Genomic DNA, 27574 nt, shown 5'->3' on the forward strand with positions numbered 1-27574 from the left:
GTAATTCTCATTGTGCGAAATGCACATATTTCAACGCACCTCCAGACAATGATTTGGACCTATTTTGGTATGTTAATGCATGGAATCAATCATTGAAAAATACCTAAAGGTTGTATTCATATTCGGCTTTTGAGGGTCGTTTTAGTTAATATGTTTCGTAGTTACGCTAGGCCAACGGTTAAGGTTAGACCAACAGTAGTAGATTTGGAGGTCCGTGCCCAGCAGTGGGCAGTATATAAGGACATTTTGATATTTCGTTAATAAAAACCACATCGTCTAAACGTCTGGTGACATTGTACTAAAATTATCCATGTAAATAATAATAATTTTGCCTAAAATCCCGGTTTTAATTGTTTTATTTTTTTATCATTTGGAGTTTAGTGGGAATATGACACATCATATCATGTGGGAATATATTTGTGTATGCTTCGTCACCACTGCTCACAAAAATCCATAATACCAAAAGATTCAACCACGAAAACCTCTTCCGAACCAGAAATTAACACTAGGCCAACTCCATAATGTCAACTTTATGGTGGAGACTTTAAAAGAGAAAAATAAGATAACTTTAATATTACTATAGATTTTTGAACGAGCCTTTTGTGTAATTCAAAACTTTGTGGATTATAAATATAAAATATTGTGTGCATCCTAATATAAATACATTTTTTTTTTCATTAATACAAAAAGAGCCTGAATAGACTCTACACGTTAATTTCTGGTATCGTTTTATCTCTTACTTAGTACATACACTCACCAAATAACAATCAATAGGCTTCTCCCTCGGCCTATGGTAGGCCTTCTGCAGCTCAGTCTGTTTGAGCGCATGCGCTATGTGCAGTGCGCTCGCGTCGAACCGCCCGTACTGGTAGTCGGGCGTGTCACGCGCAACTTCACGCGCTGGTGACGCGTGTACGCTGTTCCCGTTGGTTGCGCGTGTTGGTGATACTGGAAGAAGGGTTTAAGTTAGTTTGTGGAATCTTAGAATAACTAAAAGAATTGCTGAGAATGTGCTTGAATTCTAAAGCTCAACGGGCGTCAAAGTAGTCGCTTTTATCATAGTAAAGTGTTTACGGACTTATATTCTGAGAAATTACTTTTATCCGAGCAGAAAGGCTAGTAGAGGATAGTTAAGAGTTAAAAATAGTCTTCTCATCACATAGGATGAGTAGACGTTGTTAGATGGCGCGAGAGGGACTGGAGCGCTACATGTAAATACAAGCTGGCTGCATGTCTTTGTTTGCATAGGGGCATGTTTAGTTCTTTACGTGATTGGTAGGTAGTTTTATTCTTGCCTATTCCTTCTTTCTCTTCCCTTACGTAAGGCATGGTCGATTATTACGATATAAAAATAGAATACAAACATCAATGATAAGGTTTTGGGGAGAAAAAGTAGATGACTCGAAAATACAATTGAAAATTATATAGCCTCTACAGTGATGTCACTCATGCATATATGAAGTTTAATCGCTGTCTTGCAGTTCTCTTTCTATAACTGTATGTGTAATATTAACCGCCGAGTATTGTACAATAAAGGCTAATCAAAATATTATAAGATGCATTGCAGCCAGGATTAAACTCAAGATGACATCAATTATTCATAGAACAAATGTAATAAACACTAGAATAGAAACTGTATGGAATTATTATGCAGTCATTGGTATGAGCCGTGTGCAGCCAACGAGACCTACGTAAATCATTAAGGCGCCGCGCAGACGTAGTAAACTTACGTAGTGAATAGTGTTTTATAGGCAGTGGTGGGTTTAGCCAGCGTTTTGTTGGTTAGAAGTGTGATCAATTAAAAATAAGGTTCCCGGCTAAGTATAAATTCTTCGTTAGCGTGAGGTTCCCCTAGACCGCGAGATTCTGAGCAGTTGTGCAATTGATCTCCAAAGGAAACTGACAGTTGATTCAGAAATTTACCATCTGTCAGTATTATAGCGTTCCACACTCAGCTGCCATAAAACGTACCTACTATTATTTTTCGTATCTTTATTTTCTTTATTTATCACGGTGTGTGTAAATAAACGATCTGTTGTATTTCTATAGTTTGTGGTTCAAACGCCAAGTTAAGTGTTCGTTTGGTTGAACCTATCGCCGAAATATACTTGTCTATTATGTGTGTTAGTAAAATATCGAAAACAGTAGGCTTTGTGAAGTCACAACCTTTATTGTAGTAATGATGGTGGAAGCAGCCAAAGAAGTATTCCATATTATCTAGTTTTGTATAAAGTTGCCTACCAGTTCTTCACTGGACTTTCAATCGAGTAGTAAAATGTATAAAATGAAAATACTTTTTAAAAAAAACAATACAAATTACTTTGAACTTAAGAGCTTAGTATAAACAAAACCTTATTCAATATTCAAGCGCCATCGTAGAATATGAAACTACGTACGTTATATGTATACATTACGAGCTTAGTTCATTCATAATTACTTGGATTAGCATAATATCTCAAGGCAGACCGCAGATAAAGTATTCATCTAGCGATGTGCATCTGCATAGTTTTATGAAGAAGGGTTTAAAGGTAAAATCAGTGCATATTTCGTCGACATTATCTATCTTGTAGCGGAGTAGCCGCCAGCATTTTGGACATATATTCCAATCAATAAATATATAATGTTTATGCCTTTGACGCCCGTGACGTCACTAAACGGCCCAGTGAAAGATCAGCGCTGGTATTTATCAGTATATGCTGAGTTAATGCGCTTTTGTGATGAGCAGATTGATTCAAGAGTTTTTTTTGTTTATGTAATTATTTTGTAATCTTGTTACAAATAAATATTATTTTTCTTTCTTTCAATCCTAGGTAATAAAGGTCTAATTTGAAGAATAGAAATATTCATGCTAATAAACAACAAATATAAACATATCAGCTTCATGTTCCCGGGCTTTGATAACATTGTTATAAATTTTTTGAGATTCCTAGAAAATAACGGAATTTTACGTTGCTCTATAGTTGTTCAACGAAAAGTATTCGCTAAATAACATTCACATATTTTATTTCATAAATACCTTGTCAACAAATACGAAATAACATAATATCATATATCCAAAAGCGCCAATAATAAAATATGGCTGCCGACCATAGACAAGATAATAAGATGGCGCTTTACTCGTTTATCGATTAATATTCATGTAATCGTTTAAAATGTTATCTGTCTGTCTTTATTAAGTATTCGTGGGAGTCTTCACATTTATTTAAATAAAAGTTTGGAGTCACATTTTTATCGTAACTAACTTTTGTTCGCAGATCCGTATGTCATATACGCAAGTCTGTTACTGTAATAAAAAGTAACGTATAATTTTTCTATACTACTCGAGAATAATGTAGTTTAAGAGTCCGGGAAGTAAATTTCTAGATGGTTTAAGGGTAAACAGAAGCACTTGGTTATCATATATGTAGATTTTTGCATAATCCAATTCACGATTACATTGGCCCATTTTATATCCACACTGATGAGACCTGTGCCTAAAAACGGTATGGTATTTAGTTACGAAACTTAATATTTAGCATAGCATCCATTGCGCTCATCACCTGATATTAAGGGCCGGCGCGTACTAGCAGGACAGCAAGGGCTTTTTCAGCATCGTCATTTGTTCGTATCCCTCGGCCATTTCCTGACTTTATGCACTAGTATCCTTAGGCATACCGAATTATCTAAGGGTGTCTGAGCCTTACTTTTTCAACAATCATTACCATTGAAATTGCGACTATAAAATCATAGCGTTAGGGTATGATATTTGCAACTCCTCCCTAATTTTCTATTTAATTAATGTTGTTGCGGGATAGTGACAAATTAGTTTTCCCTGAGACTCGTTGAACTTCACCGCTCGGTGTCATAACATGTGTGCAGCTGATCCTGGCTTACAGGGGTTGTAGTGGTGGGTGTGAGGGCGGGAAAGTCTTTGGGGTATAATATGCCAACTAATTCCTTGCCAAGCTATTCCGCCAGTGAGCAGTACGCATAACAATACTGATACCCAGTAATTACATTGGTCGTAGAGTCATTGAAACGGAACCAATAATGTTCGCACGTAGTTGTTTGGCGGCAAATTCTTAATCAAATTAGTTCACTTTCAATCTAAGTAAACCATTCAAGCATTCCGAATAATTCTACCACGATTCACTGTAATAGAATGTGCACCTCATCTCGTTGTGTTAAGGTTTTTTATACATTAAACAGTAATGATGTCAACGACCTATGGTGAGCCACACACTGTTTCACTAGGTAAACTTTGAACATGTCGGTGCTTTTAATAAAATATAAAAGTGTAGACAATATTGTGTGGGAAAATGTAATTTTATTTATTCCGATGTATTTAAAAGAAGTGGTAGGTATATTATTTTGTCTTTTCGAGGCCCTCGTAAAATAATATTAAAATTGATATTGTTATAGAGTTAGTTGAATAGATCTATTAAAATATTTCGTTTAGTTGTTGTTCTCTCTCAATTTCTCTATTTTACTTTAGTTTTATGGGTCATTTACATTTGTTTTGCCATTTAATATAATATGGTGCCACAAAGTAAACGCAAAATAATTAAATTACTAGTAGAATTTTAATATCCCTCGTTCATAATATACAATGTAGGAACTTTCACCTATATTTGTAGCGAACATACATGTCAGAGTATAGACTTATAAAGAAAATAAAAACCTTACCATATTGTAATAAAATATGGAACAAATTTATTTTGTTAGTTAACTTTAAAAAGAAAAAGCAAAAGTGGCGTCCCTAAAGCAGGTTCTTTATTTTCCTGGTCAGCTTTTTAGATTTTCAAAACACAGTGGGCTTCACAGCTCGGTATCTTAAAAAAAAATCCCGGTAGGCAGTTGCAGTGACTTGGCTGAAGACTGAATAGGCGTGAGTGTCAGGATAGGCTTTTCATGAGTATTAAAATTCTCATTCGGCTACCCCTATTCTCAAAATAATAACTGAAACAAAGTTTACAAATTTACCGCTAGATGGCATTGTACAAAATTGAATCGCGCTATGGTTTAGTGCTCGTATATCACAATTAGACAAGTTTATGCCTCATTATTTTCGTAAAAGCCCCAATAAGACTACATTTTATGATGTAGGTTAGGTTAAATCCTACATTGGCTGTGGGTGTAAATATTTTTGAGGAGTGTGATGTTGGTAATCAACTATACACCAAATTTTATTTTATTATTACTTTATTTGAAATACTAAAAGAAACATAACACTAGATTAAAAACAAACAACACATTATCCATAATAGTTTCCACATTATAATATCATGTAAACGAAAACGAAGGTGGCGCGGCGCGATAGTACGCACCTACACCCAAAAACCAATAATTAAATTCTTAAAACCGCTCAAATACTAATAATTATCAATAAGTTCATTTCAAATGTAATCTATCATTAGATGCATCTAATATAAACAGAATTTATATACATATTGTTTATTGACTGCCTGGATGGGGTAGTTGTATTACGGTGCAACTGCAGCGCTGGTCTCAGGTTTGATTCCCGAGTGAGGCAGTGATATTAAGTTTTTTTTGCTGCTGGATGCTGGAATTTGTGCTCATGGCGATAGATTCACCTTCTATCACGTCAGATCGGATCGGATTGAATACACATGGCGGAAAGTAGATGTACCAGTTGCGCCTCTGCCTACCCCTTCGGAGTTAAAAGGCGTGATCACACACTGTGTGTCTGTGTGTGTGTTGTTTATTTAACGATGCTCCACAAAGCAACAATTTGGAACAGTTGCAGTAATCTGTATCAGAATTCCTCAACTTTGAATTACCGATAAATCAAATATTTTTGAGTTTAAAAAGTCTTAAAATGCCTTGTATTTCGTTATTTAAAATAGCCAATGTGTCCTTCAAAGCGTAACATAAAATCCTCGATTACTGCTACCAGAAAAAAACTAAAGAAATTAAAAAACGTTGCGGAGAAATTAATTTCGTTCAGATAAAATCAACCACGCCTCTAACGAGAAATTAATACGTGAAACATGCAAAATAATTAAAAATAAACAGGACGGCAGTTAAATGCTTTCCTTATGGTGTCGGTTGCGTAAGGTGAACGTAACGTTTGGATTGCAGAACCAATTACTTTAATACAGGGCCCTTATTCTGTATGATAGTGTAAACGCGTAACGCGGCCGTGTCATGTTATCTTCGAGAAATGTGCGTGGAATGGTATTCTGTAAGCCAAATTTCTATAGTCTAAACATGATGCGTTGTGTTACGTGCTTGTTACGCACTGTCAAAATAACGTGCGGGATAGAGAATAAGACCCCTGAATGCGTAAATTATGGAGTTAAATGACTTGTGATGTAATCTTTTTGGTGTTTTTTTATAGGGACATAGTAAAGTGACCCTTCTACACCTGATGGTATGTGGAGTGGGTCCAATAGAATGTCGACTGACGAGAGATGATTACCCCTCGTCAGTCGACACAATTATGCCGGCCTGTTGGAACCATATATACATAAGTTGATCTGCACCTGATGGTAAGTGGAGTGGGTCCAATAGAATGTCGACTGACAAGAGATGATTACCCCTCGTCAGTCGACACAATTATGCCGGCCTGTTGGAACCATATATACATAGGTTGATCTGCACCTGATGGTAAGTGGAGTGGGGTCCAATAGAATGTCGAGTGTCGACTGACGAGAGATGATTACCCCTCGTCAGTCGACACAATTATGCCGGCCTGTTGGAACCATATATACATAGGTTGATCTGCACCTGATGGTAAGTGGAGTGGGTCCAATAGAATGTCGACTGACAAGAGATGATTACCCCTCGTCAGTCGACACAATTATGCCGGCCTGTTGGAACCATATATACATAGGTTGATCTGCACCTGATGGTAAGTGGAGTGGGTCCAATAGAATGTCGACTGACAAGAGATGATTACCCCTCGTCAGTCGACACAATTATGCCGGCCTGTTGGAACCATATATACATAGGTTGATCTGCACCTGATGGTAAGTGGAGTGGGTCCAATAGAATGTCGATTGACGAGAGATGATTACCCCTCGTCAGTCGACACAATTATGCCGGCCTATTGGAACCATATATACATAGGTTGATCTGCACCTGATGGTAAGTGGAGTGGGTCCAATAGAATGTCGACTGACAAGAGATGATTACCCCTCGACAGTCGACACAATTATGCCGGCCTGTTGGAACCACACATACACAGGCTGATTCGGGAATGCGACACACTTACGTGGGCCACTATGATGTAACATACGGTGGTCGCTATCCAGGCGGAAATACATATATTAAGATAATCACATTATTTATCTTTATTTTATTGTCAATCGTATGGTGACTGTTTAAGCCATGAAATGGATGAGATCATAGGTTCAATTCTTAGGTATTGCAATCATCAAAGGTAAATTTGAAATTAATATTATGTCAGTGTTTCGGAAAATCTGAGTGTGTTGGCAGTTAGTTGGAATTATGCTCCATATTGCGATTTGCTCATACTTGTGTCACACTGGAATTAACCAGATGAAGCTCTTAATGTGGGTTGTAGACCGAAAACTAAGATATTTTCGCTAGCTTGCATAGGTCAGATATTTTGCTATACTTCTGTGTGTCGGGAACTATATAAACTATGTTCTATATGTAATTATTAACAGGTATGCGAGCTAAAACCTATTCCGTGATCTGTAAACTGCATACATTCCTTCGGGACATAAGTGGGAAAAAACATAAATAATACCTGAATGAAAAAAAAAATAATAAAAAAGCTTTACTTAACTCCATACAGATTTGATTTAAGCTTCACATGTACATAAAAAGTAATTATTAATTAATTAATTATATTAAGCATGCAACACTTTCTATTTACAAAAGTTACTTAATTCAAATATTAATTATTATAATTTTGTATTCTTATTTTTTTTTAATTATTTATTTTAATGTTTATTTCTGTATGGACCCCGTTCGGGTAAAAGCCTCTTTCAAGGAATGCCACGCTTCTCTATCCTTAGCTGTGTCCATCCAACTTCTGTATCTGTAATTTCGTGACTTCTTTCACGACAAAGTGATCCTACTAAAAATATTCTCAATTAACATGATTTTGTCACTTAATTCCCACGGTCTATAAGTTTCGTTTCAGACTATTGATTATATAAGGAACCTGAATGAACGTAATATTGAAATGCTAATCAAATTCTGTGCTAGGCGGTGGAGCAGGAAACCGGGTATAGAGTTGAGAAACAACTGGTCATGGATACATGCCCAGACTAAGTTTTGGAAAGGAACAGAGCTACTTGCAAAAAAATATTATTATTGCAGGCAGGACATTTGCTGCCTCACTTTTACGAAGTTCTATGTAAATGTCTATTTATGTTGTAGATATGAGACTTAAAATTGTCATGTTGATAGAAAATTTAAACGCATACCATTATATATACCATTTTTATTAACATGACTTCTTTCATATTTTTATTATTGCCCCTTTATTAACCTTTCGGGATTATATTTTCTTACTGAAAAATAGACATAGATTCATGTGATAAATACGTGGGGAACGGAACGTGCGCGGGATTAGGGGATGCCGGACGCGGGAGGAGAAAAAAACAATAACTCACAGGAACTCCAAATTTTATATTTGTGAGACATATGGACTACAACTCGTCGCGTTAGTCGATTGCTGTATAAATATTTATGAAATTTGTAAATATTTATTTCGTGTTTGCGTTTGTCGGTTTACATTTTCGACATTAAGTACCTACGCGTGATATATAAACTGTTGTAGTTTATAACTATAGCCTATAGGATTTTAATCAGCTTTTATAAATCCTTTAATTCGTAGAGTGAAGGAAAAAACAGCGAAAATTGTATAATAAATATCAAAGATAAATATTAAAAAGAATATTGTTTTTATTAGAGTGTATTTCAAGGAAAAAACAACGTACATTTGTCGCATTTCTTACGTTAAACATTAAATCGCTGTAAGCAGAATGAATATAAAATGACTTCATTGCTCAAAACATGTTCTGGGAGACACGAATGACGCCATCTTGGCTGCAGAGGACCGTCAATACACCGGTCTTGGTGAGTCAAAGAATCTTTTGGCCACCCAAGTTGTTGCAGGACAACTTTTTCTACCGATGTCAGATATAGAAATAATACATTATCATCTCTGACTGTGCTGTCCCTCTGGTAGGCAGAGATCTCTTATTAAAAAGAAAGTAATTTTGTGAAACTGTGTAAAATAAATAAAGTTTATATACTGTCTAGTATAAATTTTAATTTTTTCATATCAGAATTAAAGGGATTTACCAGATCGAAATATTAAATAGAAAATTATAAAATTATAAAATTACACTTTCTGTCCATCATAATAACATCATCATCATTTTACGCCGTCGGAAGTCCATTACTGAACACAGGTTTCCCGTAAAGATTTTCAGAACAACCTGGTAGAAGCAGCGTGCATCTAGTAAGTTCCTGCAACATTTCTCAGGTCCTGCTCCTGCCCTTGTAGTAATGTACTAAAAACATCGTGATTCTCACAAGAATTTCGAAATTTTATGATAAACATGTTTTGTGCTGAAAAATTTTTTTTGGTTTCGAACAGAGGTTCATACAGTAAAGTTATTTATACGTATGGTCCCCAAAGATTCTGTGAATAACATGTAAAAATATTTATTATAGTAAAAATTAATTGTTGAATTTCCAAAAAAAAAAAATGTTTAAAAACACTTAAACATAGAAAAATCTGTATATTTTCCCATTTTTCTGTCGAGCTAATTATTTTTATAAATATATATGTTTTTACTTATTTCTGTTCTCATGATATATTTTGTACATCATTGTATCATGAAGAAAAGTTGTCGTTGTCCAGCTCTGAGATATAATATCATCCCGATAGAGTCCTGTGGATATAATTGGCTACGGTTCAACTAGTCGTTATATAAGGTTAAATAAGAATAGTATGAATGAATACATTCAGAAAATAAATGTTCTAATGTGCATCATACGGTTCGAACTTAGGAACCCAAAAACTAATATATTTTTTTTATGATACAGTTATTTGTTTGTTAAAACTAGCAAGTTGTCGCATCAATGTATTGCGTAAGGAGATCCGAATGTGTTTAAACTATCGGAAATATTTCAATAGTTCTAGACATAATATTCAAACTTGCCACAAACCCAGCAAACTTCAAAATTTGCTGATGTCTTTCTGTTATTGTTTACATGGTACAAATTACTTGCAGAAGACGAAGGCTGCAAGTTTTCTTGCTAATCTAAATCTCGTTTAACATTTTAATTCTTTTATGAATCAATTCTACAACTATTACGTCAACTCTAAAGAAGTTAAATCACATAAAGTCCATAAATTTGCGAGTCCAAAAGCAATTTTAAGGTGCTTTAGGTCACTGGGCTGTTCGTCGGAATGTGACCGGTTGTTTTGCAACAAGTTCTGCTGTCTCTTTCACTGGCACGTCTGTTCGTCCTTGTCTAATCGACGAGTCGCGCCGAACATCCAGATTTCGTACCTTCTTCGGAAGTGAGACTGGATTCTTGCGCGTTATTTTGATTACAGACGTATTTTTTAAGTTGAATAACGGAATTGTTATAATACAATAATGTCTTTTCTTTATTTTTTATGTTCATGAATGGAAGCCGGAATGTTTTATTGTGAGATAGATGCGGGAATATCAAATTTTTCCCTTTATTTTTGGTCAAAATATCTAATCATGAAATAAGTAGTATACGTCAAAGTTACATAGTTGACTATTGGATAGGATTTCTCTGGCTATAGAAAATGTATCCTTTAACAGGTATATAGGTATAATGCGATTTGCATATGAGTTAGTAATTTATTGAAACTATGATAAATTAAATCCCGGATATATTTTAAAACTTATCAGATTTAATTCTCAGCTATCTAGTACAAATATCCGGCCATTTTTCACACTGGTATTTAAGGAATATCCCGGAACGAAATAAACATAATATTATAATAATAATTTAGACTTTATAAACATTGTCGTTCGGTTTTTTTTATCTTAAACGCCGACTGTATGTGAAACTGCATTCTGATAATACGCCATTGTGGTTTTTATGCTATATTTTTATTATGCGTTAATATTATTGGTTTAAAAAATCATAATTCTGCTTATTATTCTATGCATATATTGAACGACTTAGAACAGTAAATCATTGTTAAAAAAAGGTCGGTTATTAGAGAATTTTATATAGAGGCACATAACTACTTAATTAATTTTATCAATTTTAAAAAAAAATAAAACAGAATTATATTGTAGGTATAATTATATTATATAAAAAAATATCGAATATTATTTAAAACTTTGTAAATCGGCATATATTTCTATTTAAGTATTTTTTTTTACAGAAGTAAGTAATTATTTAAATTTTTATTTTATATACTAAATTCATATATAAAAAAGCGGATAAGGTGTCCGGAAACCCTAAATATTTGGATGCAGTGTAATATTTTCTGACAATATAGAATAAAGAAAAAAGTATTACGTTTGAGATTTTTAGCACACTACCAATGAATCCTGAAGCGTATGAACCTGCATCGTTGTGAAATAAGCCAAATCTGAGGTAATAGACAGTTAGTTGCCGACCTACACATTCAGACCGTTTGGCCAACATAAAAATCACAATAAATGACAGTCACCACAATAAATGACCAATAAACTTTCATAACAGAATCGTGATATAACCAATATAATAATAAAAAGCTTGTCCGATGTAAATGCCAGCGTGACATTTTTTCTCACTTCCTTGTAGAGCTGCGTGACTAATGAGGCGCACCCAAGAGACGTGTTATATTTCACGTCCCTTATGTGAAACGCAGACGACCGACAATATCGGTACGATAAAAGTCGGCAATAGAATGTTTAACAAAAAATCTGTCGTGTAGAAATCAGACCTGTATAGGCGTTTAGTGACATTCAGTACTAATACGCGATGATATAGAAGGGACCACTAATTATAGATGCAATACCCATATAAGTTCCATGAACTGAAAATCAAAACCATCGTTAGAATCAAGATACTGTAATTCATAAAAAATTATATCAACAACAATTATGTTATAAAGGAGACAAGGTTCTAGGATCAAACTCTGTTTGGTACCAATTTTTTTAAATATAAATTATCCTGAACAAAAATTTATAATTTTAATGCACTCATTACTTTGCCCATCGCTTCAGATAGTAACATGCAAGCTTTAAAAAAAATGTATGACGCACTGTGTCTCCCTTGCTATATGTTCAATGCGCGAGCATATTAAGAAATAGTATTGCGCATAAAGTCGGCCATTACCAACGATAATAGTGTTAAATAAAAATCGGTAACCGACATAAATCGGTCGTGTAAGCGCCACACCCTTATATTACCGCATTGTCTTTAGAGCTGCGGTCATCTCGGCCTGACTTCATCATATTTTCAACATTATGTCATCTGAGTCCAGTTTGTATGATTGATTTGTATTCATTCATACCAAGTATGTTTTTTTGTATCTGGCTGTTTATAGGTTATACTAAAAGAAACAATATTATGGAGTATATAGCACAGATTTTAGACTGTCCGCGATAATATGGAAGGGACTACAAATTATGGATGCAATACCCAAATTTAGGCGATTTTTTAATCGTTCCATGAATCGATAAATCAAAACCATCGATAAAATCAAGATCTCTATATTATTTATAAAAAAAAAAATATTGGTCCCACGAAAGGGATGTTTTTATCCGATATTTTTTTAAATTTCCATTTAAGACATCTAGGTCACAATGCAATTCGAATAGATGTTATTTTTTTATACTAATTTACCAGGATTTACGACCCAAACACGTGGGTTACACATTGTTTATCTCATAAAAATGTCATTCACAATTTAGCGTAAATCCAACTCGAAAACGTCGGAATTTCCAGGACGCAGCCAATGTCATGAGATTACGAGCTAAAAATCAATTGTGGCCGCTCGAAGGCCGCTGCATCAAACAATAGAGTGACCTTGATGCAAGTGTATTGTCCTGGTTTATTGACCATCTCCGCTTAGGTAACGTATTATACCAATAGCGTGCCTAGGTTTGCGTACAGGCGCAGTATTGGAACTGTTACTGTTTGCGCCGTGTAGGCAGGTTTTCCGAAAGCAATGGTTCATCAGTGTACATGTCATAAGAATGCCTAGTTCTATCGTCAAGCAGTATTGTGTACTGTTGTGTCCCACTTTTTTTTATTGCCTTAGTAGTACTACATTTCGCATTTTATCGCGGTTTTTTATACTTCAATTTTCTCCCGACGTTTCGAAGACTGCAGCCTTTACGGTCATGGGAATACCCGCCACGTTAAAATGTGGCATTGGAAGAAAATTAAAATATAAAATCGCGATAAACCTGAAAACTATTTTTATATCCATGTCTAATATTGGCGTTAATATCATTATAAATAAAAAAGTACTCACATTCAGTATCATGACTATTCCTCGCATGTCCTCTAATCTGTTCATTGACGTAGTTGTTGCTTTTGGGCACGTTCAGAGCGCTTCGGATGCCGACGGACGAATTGTCCAGGTGGCCGGGGCCGATTTTGGGCACGTGGCTTGAACAGTAAACCTCTTTGTCTTCCGTCCAATGCTGGTTATTGTAGTATGTCTGTGGAAGATTATACAAATCAATTTGAATACTGAGTCATAGTAGAGTTAAAAAGGGGGCAAATAAAATATGTATTTTTTTCTTTTAGCTTTTACGAATTTTACTCCCTCCAGTTGTGTTGCATGTGTCGTACAAGGGTTTGAGGTATTGAGTTCGAATCCCGGGTCGGGCAATAATATTTGGTTTTTATTCTATATTACGCTTATATCTATATTAATAATTTTAATTAAAGTAATTTCAATTATCTATGTCTTGACCTGCAATAAGCACCTATTTATATATAAATACTTAATTCGGTTTGTTTATAAGTAAATACGTTACTCTAACATGGCGGCTTTAAAATATTGTAAAACATCGCCGGATATAGCGCATCAAAACACAATGCAGTCCGATTTGATCAATTAATATTGTACAATGACATACCATTGATACGTTTATGGTTCGTGAAACCGATTTATTCTACACAATAGCCCTATACTAATGTATTTGAGACCATGGGGTAACGATATTTAGTTGCTTCCGCAGAGAATGTGTAGTTTGTGAAGAGTATTTATTAAATTCGTCAAAAGTATGTATTTAAAAATAATTTCGTACGCTAAATTGGCGGGAAAAGGTCCTATAAAGATATTAAATTGAATTTGGAACGTTAATTTAAAATGTTTCTTCGACTTTTTTTTACATCAGAGTTTGAAAATGTGATCAGTATTGTTTTAAAACGAAGGTACATATTTACACTTTAATCATTTGTTCTCAAAAATCACTATAAAAAAACAAATTATTTAAGTTACACGAATGACAAAATCCAGTAACAAAATTAAATGTTTTGAACAAAAACCATTAGTACAAAAAAGTTAATTTGACAATGAAAAATAAAATTTATAGAATTCTAACAAATTCAATTAAGTGGCCAGTTACAATAAAAATTAAAAGGCTGGCTGAACCAAAAAGTTTCATCAGGCATAACAAAAAAGTTTGCAAATAAAGAAAAATAAAACATAACAAATCAACATAGCAACACGTTTCTATGAGACACAGCCCAGATAAATCAACACGCATTTTTATTTTTTCATACACATCCCGTTACTGTATAAATTACTAGGTTTTGCTCATGGCTCCGCAGGTGTGTTAAAGTTTTTCTGGGATAAAATGTATACTATATCTTTCCCAAGGTCACAATCTCCATACCAAATTTCATCTAAATCAGTGCAGTGAATCAGCCGTGCAAGCGTAACAGACGAACATAAGGGTTACTTTTGCATTTATACTATAAATATGGACTATTATAAATCTAACAAATACTTCAGAACTATTTACACCACTTACATTTCGTAAAAGGTTTGTTATAATACATTCAAAACTATTATTTATTTGTTTGCACTAGCTTCTAGGTCAGATTACAGAATGTGTAATAGATACTTTTTAATTTGGGCTAAGGACATTGAAATATACAGCCCACAAAGAACTATTTAAGTAGGTACTGCTCGGTGGGCTCTTATTTAATTTTATTATTTTTAATTCTTTTAAAAATATAAAAGCGCGGATTAAATAAATATTACCAAGAAGTTTACATGTAATTGTAACTCACAATACAACGTGTACAGCTAACCGAGTACACGGCAATGGCCATAAGTGTAACGATTGATAACCAAACGTATAGCATGAGTCACTCGCGGCCATACGAACTGTACAAATGAATCACTATTATTTACTTCACATTTACGCAGGAACATGTAGGTATTCATTGAAGATTTTGTTTACAATGTATAAATATATATATTGTTTGTTCCTTTTTTAAGCGACCTGCCTGACTGCCTCGGTAGCGTAGTTGTAGTAAGACTGCATTGCTGAGGTCTACAGTTCGATCCCGGGTCGAGCAAAATGTTAATTGGGTTTTCTACGCAGTATCAACCCGGAGTCTGGAGTTTGTGCCCGATAATGGATCCATAAGTTGTGCCTCAATCAAACTATTTAGGGATAAAAGGCGCGAAAGTGTGTGTCAGATTATGTGTAATGCCTTTTCGGTAACACCAATATCAAGCTTACTTACAAATTATTAGAATTGATATGGAAATGTGATCTATTAGAGCACCTTTCTTGGGTTTTAATATGAAGTCAAAGTACCTGTACATTGCTACAGCCTACATATAGCCTTACAAAGCAACAACACTCTACAAGTGTCGATCGAACAAAACACAAAACACTCATTCCATACTTAAATTAACGAAAGCGTACGAAGCTGTACTAAATAACGTTGACATATAAATATTCGGTTCCCGAACTGGTTGCTAGCCTTGGTGTCTTCGCGACCTACCCGCCGGCGCGACCTCGCTCTTATCTCTTTACCTGCAAGCCTTACTGCTAATATATGGTACTGTTGTTTAAAATAGTGCGCACTGCGGAAAATTACTTGCGCAGTTAATACATGCGTAAATTGACGTATGTTGTCTTATGTTGTAAATGCAAAAGTGTAAATATATTGAACTATTTCGAAGTGATTGCGGGGCAATTCTTGTCTATTAATACTCTGATAAAAAATAAGAGTATTAGTGCAATCAAAATGCTATTTTTCATCAAATTCCCAATTACGTAACAAAATCTTACTATATGCGTAAGTGATTGCACGCGCATTTAAGTAACCATTATAGAAGAATGTAGTCCTCTAATGGTCCTATGCGATATCACGGTAATACTCAGGTATGCCGCAAATAATTCTTACCTTAAGCGTAAGTTTGGTATCATCAACGGCGCAATTGAAAAAGACGTTACGGAAAATCGTGAAGTCCTTAAGCGGTCCCACGGCAATATACATTAAATAACTTACCGTAAACGTAAGTACGCGAGAAAAGCTAGTAACCCTTACCTTACGCGTAAGTTTGGTATCATATATATCGCACTTGAAAAAGACGTTAGAGAAAAGCGTAAAGTCCTTAAGCGGACCCGCGGTAATACACAGTAAATAACTTACTATATACGTAAGTAGGCGACAAAACCTAGTACCACTTACTTTAAGCGTAAGTTTGGTCTCACCAACGGCAAAATTGGAAAAGACGCTAAAGAAAACCGTGAAGTCTTAAGCAGTCCCACAATAAATAACTTACCGTAAACTTATTTATTTATTTTATTTATTTATTTAAACTTAAGTACGCGACAAAAGCTAGTAACTCTTACCTTTAGCGTAAGTTTGGTCCCACATACAGCGCACTTGAAGCAGCCGCTGTGGAAGAAGGTAAAGTCCTTGAGCGGTCCCACGCGGTCCACCTGGTACACGATCTCATTGCACCTGAAGCAGGTGCTCTCGTAGAAGTTCGGACGGTACATCGTGACGTCGCTAGTGCATCAAGTCATAATTGGTTCACTTCACAATCACTAACACTTCACAACGCCTGGAAGAAGATTCGTTCGTGTTTTAAATATGTTTTTATTTCTTACGTATTTGGTAAGAGATTTATAAATTTAAAATATTTTTTACAAATGTTATTATATTAAATTTATTACTCATGATAAAAAAATAAGATTTGTAAATATAAAAAAACGTTGGAGGCTTTTATAATATAACCAGCCACATTTAAATTAATCATTTGGGGCTTATGTTAATGCGGGTCCTTATCTTATGCTTTAATCGCTAACCCGCATTAAGCTTTCGTAATTTTGTACACAAACACCGATAAAATAAAACCTACGTTTTGTGGTAAATAATTATATACAGAAATATTTCTATTTCTTTACTCTATAAAAGTGTTCCTACGTCTTGGACTTTCTGAGCATATGAATTTTCTTTCCATCACTCTAAAGTGTTAACTCTGTAGGGGGTAGTGGCGATGGTCGAAATTTTCTAAAAGGGAACCCAACATATAACTATACTATGAATAAACGCGGTCTGCATATCGTAATGATAATAATAATAATAATATCAGCCCTGTATTATATACTTGCCCACTGCTGAGCACGGGCCTCCTCTACTACTGAGAGAGATTAGGCCTTAGTCCACCGCGCTGGCCTAGTGCGGGTTGGTAGACTTCACATACCCTCGAAAATTCCTAATAGAGAATTTCTCAGGTATGAAAGTTTCCTCACGATGTTTTATTTTTAGAAAAATCAGAGGTTTGTGCCCTTGAGATTTGAACCTGCGGACATTCATCTCGGCAGTCCGTTCCACAACCAACTAGGCTATCGTAATGATGATTAAACTTATATAAATTACGAAAGGGAAACCGGCAGGAATCGGGTTATATCGACCCTTAGACACTGATAGGACGAACGGTTTTTCTTAAATATTGCCCCTAAACAATACAGTAATTATATGGGATTTGTTCACGAACTTGGTATATCTAATAGTCGAAGTTTTAATTTTTTTATTGTATGACGAGACGAGCTTGCCGTTCGCCTGATAGTAAGCGATACGACCGCCCATAAACAGTAGAAATACCATCCCACACCTTGAATTACAAAGTATTGTGTGGTATTCTACTGCGCTCGCCATCCTGAGACACGAGATGGTAAGTCTTATTATGTCTAGTAGTCCTTCAAATCGGAACACAACAGGGACTATACACTGCTGATCGGTGGCAGAAATAGACATTGCGGTGGTACCTACCCAGGCGGACTCTCACATATGAGAGACCTACCACCAGTAAAGCCATATATTACGTCATTTTCATATTTATTCCTTTTTAGGAAGCTCATGCACCGGTCATTCACCTTCGGAAGTGATTATTGATCGAGTCCACCCTATATAAATGACCCTTCTTAAACACCTGCACGACATCGAGGTGCGACACATTCGACCACCGCGGTAGTATAGGTTCAAATCGTAGAGGTTTGATTTTAAACCTTTTGCTTATGCTCTGAGGATTTATAATAAATGGTTCACTTACAAAATAAATTTTATTTACATATTTTATAGATATAAAACAAAGGCTTCTGCTTGTATTCTTGTGAGAGTAGACAGAGTAAGTGGTGCGGATTATTAAAGTCTTAGTTGTTATTTACTCATTAGAAAATATAACCTAAATTAAGATTGGACTTTGCAGCCTTCATGGTCAATAAAAGCTGCAGTCTTCGAAACGTCGGAAGAAAATCATAATATAAAAAACCGGCCAAGTGCGAGTCGGACACGCGCACCGTGGGTTCCGTAAAAGTTCACCCATCACGACAATCGAGTCAAAGTTATAGTATTTTTATTCCAAAATGAAATCCATTACTTTACAGTATGGAAAGCTGAAGGAACATAAATTAAAGACCAAGGTCTAAAAATTTAAGGTTTTCGGAATTTTTCCTTTATATGTGCTATAAAACATTGCCTTATGCCAAATTTCAAGATTTTAGGTTTACTGGAAGAACCCTTTAGGTTTTGATTCCCTTGCGAGTAGTTGCGAGTTTGAAAATATGCGGCTTAAATTGCTATTTCTTTTGATTGCGTTGGCTTAAAAGTTTTTTTTTTTCACAGCTCCTAGAGACAGTAGACCTGAGTATTTGATATAAATTTCAGCTAAATACCTCCACGCGTTCCTGCGAAAAAGGGTCTTGACAGACGGACGGACGGTCGGACAACAAAGTAATCCTATAAGAATTCCGTTTTTTCGTTTTAAGGTACGGAACCCGAAAACCCGCGATAAAATACGTAAAAAAGTTTTATTACAATGTCTAACATTCGCGTAAATATAATCATTATATTACAATCACTTATTTCACAGAACAACTCTAAGACGTAACTTTCTTTCCAAACACATGACCCATTTGAAAATGTCAGTCGTATCGCACGAGTGATCGACATACAAGTTCCACTCTGTGGTTACCAGTTACCATGCAGCAGGTAAGTACGGCTTATTAACAGAGCCACTTGTGCTTGCGTGTACCCGGGATGGGCTTAAGTTTGAGGCTTAAGCGGGTTGATAGGGGCAAACATCTTGATTATATTAGCGCGTGGTGGAATTTTTTATTTCGGGTTCGTACCGCTTACGCGTTACAACTACTCTACTGAGACAGTCATTACTTATACTACTGAATAACGAGATGAGAATAACGCTAATCTGTACCAAATATAGTTCAAAACCCACATTAATTTTTTAAGCCTACTTCACTCTAGTTTTTTGTCGGCATAAAAAAACAAAATATAGTCTTAGTAATCGAATTTAAGATCTCCAGTTCTCAGCCTAAATATGTTGCTATCTGAGTATATATCTCTATAACGCGATATCTTTAGCGTAGTTCGGTACATTTTCAAGTTTGGTATGCGAAAGATATCGGGCTGAATAAAGCTATAAAACTTATAAAGTAAAAACCTATTCTCTCATTATCGGAGTATATATCTCTACATCACGATATCTTTTACGTAATTCGGTACATTTTCAAGTTTGGTATGCGAAAGATATTGGACTCAATAAAGCTATAAAACTTATAAAATAAAATCTTCTATACTCTCATACCTTGCACCACACATAAAAGACAGCGGCAACAATCGGAACGTGCCATTGTAATGATAGCTTATGCGATATTTATGTACAGTCAGACACAATATGAACAAAAAATTCAACACGCTTTTATATATAAATTTTAATTAAAATGGAATAATTTATATCAAAGTTCGGGGCAAAAGATTGGTTGTGCATTATTTGGACGTCTGCCGGCCTATTTGGAGGAAAACAGTGCGCTAACCGTATTTTAGGAGGTATGTTCTCGAAATTATAAAACATTTAGAAAAAAAATCTACAATATGTTATCTTAACTTTAGTAGGTTAAGATTTTTTTAAAAGTGGAAATTGTATGATTAATTTCACAATAAAAATGCTACTAAAATAGTTGATTCCGTGCATCTCCTAAAGTACTCATATAATATTTTTTCCAACACTATGAAATATATAATTTAATAAGGAATATTTTGGTAGTTCAAAATATCGAAAAAGACTTTAAATTGTTTTTTTGACTCTTTTAACCAACCCTATTAAAAAGAAAATTTAATAAGGAATAGTTTTGTAGTTTAAAATTTCCAAAAAGACACAATATAGATTTTTTAAATAATTAATTCGTAAAACTCTACATATTCCCGCCGTAACTCGCGCGCCGAAAATCTATGGAACGAATGTTCAAGGCCATTTGTTCCAGGGAGGGTCCTAAAAATGACTGTATAACAGTTTGTAGGTAAAATATCGTAAGAGTATCCGCGGAAGTGCGATAATGTTTGTTTGCGTTGTTACTACATGTCTTAGAACATATGCTAATTTACCATTGTTATTAGCGTAATTATCTTATACATCTTTATAACTATATTTCTATAACCATATGGCCCACGTAAGTGTGTCGCGCTCCGGGATCGGTCTGTCTATATCCGGTTTCAATAGGCCGGCATAATTGTGTCGACTGCCGAGAGGTAATCATCTCTCGTCAGTCGCCGTTCTATTAGATCCTAATTCAGTTACCATCAGCTGCAGTGGGCTTTATCGTACCCGTATAAAAAAAATATAAACATTATTCTGCAAATCTTTGAAATATAACATTATTCGTAAAAGGCAACGACGATTCTGCAAGATGTTTACGACTGCTTATTACAACGTTAAATTTACCATCAACGTCACCTGTATTACTAGCGAAACAAAGTTTAAAATAAAGCCCGAAACTGTTGCGAATATGTTGGTGTTTGTAGGTGAAGTTTTTGGCCAGTGTTGGTCAATCTATCGATAATATATGGGCGAGCGTGGGGCGTCTGTGGGCGTCGGCAGGGCTGTCAACTGCTTTTACTTGGTATCTGTTACATTGGGCGGAACGAGAGGTCGTGATATACTTCCGAATGACGTAATTAGACGTTGGCGGGAAGCTGTCAGATATTTTATATCCCGCTGTTTAAAACCTGGCATAGATTCAAGTCAAGTTTTGAGGTTAAGTTGTGTCCATCATGGGGTCATCTAGTGACAAGGGGCATTATATGCTTTTATATTTTGGTTCGTATATCATACTAGCTTTTTTCTGTGGCATAGCTCGCGTGAAATAGTTTTTCTGGGATAAAGATTTTCCCGGGATAAAAAAGTAGCCTATAGCACTCAAGAGGAAGGTAACCTATCAGTGTTTTTTTTTCAATATTAATTTAATAGTTCCTGAGATTAACGGGTTGAAACACACAAACTCTTCAACTTTATATAATACTATAGAATTTATATACATAACAGTTAATATCAATTCCCTTCCCGCAATCGAAGATCAGAACCGAAGATATGATTGTGTAACTTTGCAGAAAACAAAAATCTATATTATGCTAGGATGTGATCGTTCTATTTGCTAATTTTTTTTTGGCGGTTTCCGCGTTCTCTTTTCAAACGTAATATTTTCGAATTTAGAACATTCGCCAAGAAGAAGACGGATAAGGAGATATAACATAAATAAATAATAACCTAAAGGAACGAACATAGAAGCCAGAGGAAGGAACAAAGAAATTACTGCTAAGTGCGAGATTGTTCAGGACGGAACTGAGATTATTGTGATCCGGCAAAGTTTCCTGCAGACAATATGCATCTACAGTTACATACATACTTCGAAAGCAAATCTAGTAATTACTATTACTATAACTGTATAAAATACTTTACTGGTGGTAGGTCTCTCATAATACGTGAGAATCCACCTAGGTAGATATGAAATGTCTATTTCTACCGCCAAACAGCAGTGTATAGTCACTGTTGTGTTCCTGTTTGAAGGAGGCAGTGTAACTACTGGACATAATAAGACTTAACATCTCATGTCTCACGGCGAGCGCAGTTGAATACCAAACAATACTTTATAACTCAAGGTGTTGGATGGTGTTTCTACTGTTTATGGGCGCATCGCTTACCATTAGACGAACGGCAAGTTTGTATCATTCAAAACAATAAAAAATCATCAAACAGGATATCATATAAAAAACTATTGAACCCTATATTAAATCCTACATCAAGGGAATTCGTCTAAGGAAACAAATACATCTAAAGATCACAGCAACTAATACGATATCGGTCTATTTAAAACTAAAAAGGAATACTAAGCAAGAATGTAGCAAAAAAGTAGCCAAGTGATGTCTTATTGGTTAAGCTTACACTGATGTCCCAAATTTATCAAAATCGATTTAGCTTAAATGTGACAGCACAACAGACCAAATCTATAGAATAATATCCAGAATGAAACATTCATAAAATAGAATGATGGAGAAATACTAAAATTTATAATTGAATTATCAAATATTACAACAGATAATTCAATTCTAAACGTAACTTCCGTAACGTTTATGAATGGCACCGAGCGATAACATTTAAAGTAGGCGTGGATAACCATAGTATAGATTAAAAAGTGATTATTATTTAATTTATGTAGACCACAGTGTACAGATTTATACAATATCTCAATTAAATGCTACAAGGTGCGAATTCGAAGTGCGCCAAATCAAATCACATTTATTTTGTATTTTCCCGATTTTGCATCATTTTTCCGATCTTATTGGTCATAGCGTGATGTTATATATATTTTCTATTATATAGGAAAGAGTAACTGACTGATATTGTGTAAACTGTTTATTTAGTTGGTGTCATTTAGCTTTAGAAATGCTTTTATTTATTTGTATTATAAATAAAAAGATATTTATGATATTTTCAATTTAAAACACTTTAGCTTACTGTTCGAATGTTACTGTGACAGAGTACAGACGCCAGCGCAGGCGCCGGTGTTTCATATTAGGACAGCATTTCGTGTAATAGGACAAGTTTATGAATGGAAATGGCTTCCAACTCATTTGATATTCGGTAACCGTTTCACATACATATTTCGACTCTAAGTTATGTGGTAGTTAAAGCCCGACTAACCATGAAGTATAAATGTAAACGAATTTGGAATTGTTGAATAGATCATTTGTTTCAACGAGTTTAGTAGTTCAGGTTAGAAGTTTTTCACAACTGTATCTCACTTTTTGATAAAAAATCGCAATCTCAATCTTCAATCCTATTCCGAAAATGAACCAATCGAAATACCTAATTTGTAAACATGTCAATAATACTTTGTTCTGATTGGTCCATTTTTGAGATAGAGCGAAAAAAGCGATTTGGATCGTATCTTGAAAATTGCGGTTAATGACATTTGCTTGATGTTAAGTTCTATGGACTGACACTAAATTGGAATATTCAGCAAAAAAGGTCATATTCTTTTTAGGTTATGGTGGGAAAAGTCCCACAAAAGAGTATGCTTTACATTTAATTATATTTGCTAAAAAATATCAGATATCAATTCTAACATCGGTTACGAGTTAAGCATGAACTTATATTCAGAGATTTTGACTCCAACGTAGTCGCTTACCTCCATAACTATATTATAGATGCGAATGTAACTTTTGTTACGGATTTACGGTTGAACCACTGAACCGATTTCGATCGAATTTAGTATGTTTATAGTTTCAGGCCTTGGGAAGGACATAAGCTACTTTTCATCCCGGGAAAATGTATAGCGGGTCTTTTATTCCGGAAACCTTTTTATGGCGGGCGGCGCTATGAGAAAAAGCTAGCCAACATATATTATGTAGATGATAGTTATCTATACTATTATACATACATTAGTAACGTATGGATCTAGTTTGACATTCCATTTGTTGCTATTGTCTCAAGCCAAGCCACTGAAGGCAAGCCAGTCTGTTTATCAATGTAACGCAACGTTTTGGGGTTATTATTGAGATAGTAATTATTATGTTTTATTTATATAACAGTAGAGTTCAGTTTGCAAATCAGGCTAGACGAATTTCGATGGAATTTTCACAAATTATTAGTCATGGAAGCTGTTATTTAAGAAATATTTTAACAAGAGAGAGTAGCTTGGTGGAAAAACTGATAAGTGCGAAAGTTTGTGAAAGTATCTTTATTAGAAGTAAACGGAAAAATCACTAACTGGAAATGAAATTTGGTACCAAGATATACCAAAACCTAGTAACATATAAGCCATTTTATATAAATTCGCAATGGGCCTGTTATAACGCGAAAGTTATTTCACGCGTGTACAGTCGCGTCACCTACTGTTATGAAACTTCGTCAGTTTGTTACATAGGTCTGTAAAGTGACGTGTTTACGGATGCAATAAGGAAGTGTTTATCTTCTGACTACAATCGTGAATTATAACCGAGCAATTATCTTTATATCTCTTATAAGCTTTTGAATCGCAGGTACAACACAGTGTCTTGTTTGGAATTGTGATTTCGAAGCGAATTTCGGCCACAGCGGCTAATCTCAATAGGGATCGGCTAAGTACGCGGAGATATTATAGTGCATGAGCGTGTGCGAAATACATAGGTGAACTCGCTGTTCCTTAATACTTATAGTCCGGTGAGACAGCTATCCGACATGACCGGAGAGAGATCAGGCGCAGGACTGACAGCTTTATATGCTTATAGGCATGGAGGTATCAAATCACCATCTTCCTGACTTCGAGCTGTGACTGATTACTTTTTTCAAGATGGAAAAATCCAATCACAATTATTTTGGCCCGACCCGAGATTCGAATCTAGGACTTCAGCGTGGTAGTCATACTCAGTTTGTGGTAAATATATTCTATATCCGCCCGGATAGCGACCGCCGTACGCAAGGTGTTAAAACCCGCCATAATAGTCCACGTAAGTGTCGCGTCCCGGAATCAACCTATTTATACCCGGTTTCATCAGGCCAGCATAATTGTGTCAACTGCTGTGGGATAATCATCTCTCGTCAGTCGACATGCTATTCGACCCCACTATAACTACCATCAGATGCAGTGGGGCTATTTAACCGTGTCCATAGAAAAAAAACGTGCTAATTAAAGTATTCTCGCCTACTTCACTGTTCTCATAAAGTATAGAGTAGAATTACCAAAAATACCACACAAAACTTAATTACAAAGTACGAGTGGCAACCCTACGTACAATTACCAAAAATATCGCAGAAAACTTTATTATAAAGTACGAGTGGCAACCCTATATGTAACCCATGTTCAAATGATAGGTAAATACCTATACTGTGGTATAAAAAATGCGGTCACATTGTTTCGCAATGACAGGAAGTGTTTTTCATGATAACACTATCAAATATTTAAAATTTTAACATTTATAGGTCAGCTACCAACATTGAATACTATTATAATAATGCTAATAAAAGGATTTGTAATAAATATGGAAACGAGACCCTGACATTTAAATATATATTGCCTTCTTTTGTATGTTTGAAAAGTAGTTTTTGATATGGATGTCGCGGAATCATTAAGAAAATAAAACTTTAATTAGTAAAAAAATATACGTTATGTGTTTGAAAGGTCTAACTCAAGCCTTAAATGGACTAAAATTATTAAAAATACATAACACTACGCTTAGGGTTTGAGAGGTCTAATATAAGTCTCAAAGGGACTAAATTTAAAGGTTTATAGCTACAATTAAAAAGGAAAACATATAAAAATTCATCTTCAAATGTTGCCGCCAATGTTATTAGTTTAATCTCGTATAAAATGGCTTTATGATTTTAGTATATTAAATTTAAATATTGTTTTAAATAACCCAGCTATAATTTTGGCAAGGAAATAATTTTTATTTGGGTTCTATAAAATTAAAAATTATTTTAGAAAACCTCGATGCTTTCTTTACCGACAATACTATCGTAAAACGATGCGTGCATTGATTGATAAGCCAGCATTATGTCACCAATTCTGGATATATATTTTTTTATATACATTTTATATACACTGGCTGAACCCCGAAAAAGGTATAATGGCGGGTTTTCGTGTACCGTTTAGTTCGTAGTTGGGTGCAAAATACATCCGGAAAGACAAATATTACTAGAGCTTTCTAAGAGCTTTAGAAGCTCTACATTATAAAATTGCGTAATAACTCCTAAAGTTCCGCGCCGGACAAATTAATTTTATATTAATGTTTATGTATCTGTGTTAGTAGTTTATGATTAATTCGTTACGTTTGAGCTAAATATCTAACACGTAATACGACTGAAGTGGGGGACAGGTGTAATGGAAGTTAAGATATAGATTACTTAGTTTAAATTCTATTCTAGTAGCATTTTGCGGATAGATAGACAAGATTGACATTAAAAGTGCGGGAAAATAATTTTTCATTTACTGTTGAGGTCAGTTTTTCGATATAGGAATAAAGTTCACAATCCAGTTAGCATGAATGAAATCATAGAGAACTAAAAGCAAAATGTAGAGTTATACCTATGTTATTTGCGTTCATTGTTTCTTAGCCTATAAAAATATCGTGATAAGTTTAAAACAGTAAAAACAATAAACCAAAAACAAACACGCCGAGGTTATTATTCTAAAGTTGTTAACAGTTAAACAGCTGGCGGCAAAACAATTCCAAATTTCAAACTAAAATTATTCATAAATGTACATCGAGGTTTTGTTTTCAGCCAGTGAGAGGTCTCTAAGGAGGTTATATACTTATTAGACATTAAACATTTCCATCAGAACGGTCCATCCGATCTCACAGCACAATACCACTGGCACACGCGGTTAACGGCAAAAGAAATGGAATTCTCACAACGGTACTTTGAGCAAAGTTTAAAAAAAATGTAACACGAACGAATCTTGAATTTTTTTTCTATTCGATATTTAAATTTGAACACAGAACACCTGTCAGGTGGCGATGGCGGTGGGTCATAAGTCGGGTATAGCGGACGCGCGACGCTCGCGGGGGCCGGCCGACGACTGCCCGCGATTGTTTACGGTCGGCCCGTGTCGACTTGACAAAGAGCCTTCCACGGTGTGAAGCCTTCGCGGATAATATTATGGTAATATATGTTACAACTCTTAGAGGCTGAGAGTATGCGTGGATTAATTAAATGTAAATAATATAGAATGTTATTGTAGTTACTATATTATTGTGACTTATTTGCTTTGCTGTATATAATATAAAGGACACTTTTAATATAATTCATAATGCCTCTATTCACTTAATACCTAACAAT

The 27574-nt window shown here is 35.0% G+C and overlaps 1 protein-coding gene across 3 annotated transcripts; it reads right to left on the reverse strand.

The window, feature by feature from the left end:
• Window positions 1-681: 681 nt before the first annotated feature.
• LOC119189499 (hillarin-like) lies at window positions 682-27349 on the reverse strand. 3 transcript variants are annotated; one of them, XM_037439381.1, is made up of 4 exons: window positions 27240-27349; window positions 16809-17023; window positions 13451-13640; window positions 682-948 (listed from the first exon to the last, which is right to left on the reverse strand). In XM_037439381.1, the coding sequence occupies exons 2-4, from the start codon at window positions 16956-16958 to the stop codon at window positions 737-739; spliced, it is 552 nt and encodes a 183-aa protein (XP_037295278.1). In that variant the 5' UTR covers window positions 16959-17023; window positions 27240-27349; the 3' UTR covers window positions 682-736. The 3 variants fall into 3 exon arrangements, with proteins under 3 accessions (XP_037295278.1, XP_037295279.1, XP_037295277.1); XM_037439382.1 differs by having other exon boundaries at window positions 27057-27346; XM_037439380.1 differs by having other exon boundaries at window positions 27048-27345.
• Window positions 27350-27574: the final 225 nt, after the last annotated feature.

This window comes from Manduca sexta, chromosome 16, assembly GCF_014839805.1.
Source record: "Manduca sexta isolate Smith_Timp_Sample1 chromosome 16, JHU_Msex_v1.0, whole genome shotgun sequence".
Taxonomy (NCBI): Eukaryota; Metazoa; Arthropoda; class Insecta; order Lepidoptera; family Sphingidae; genus Manduca; species Manduca sexta.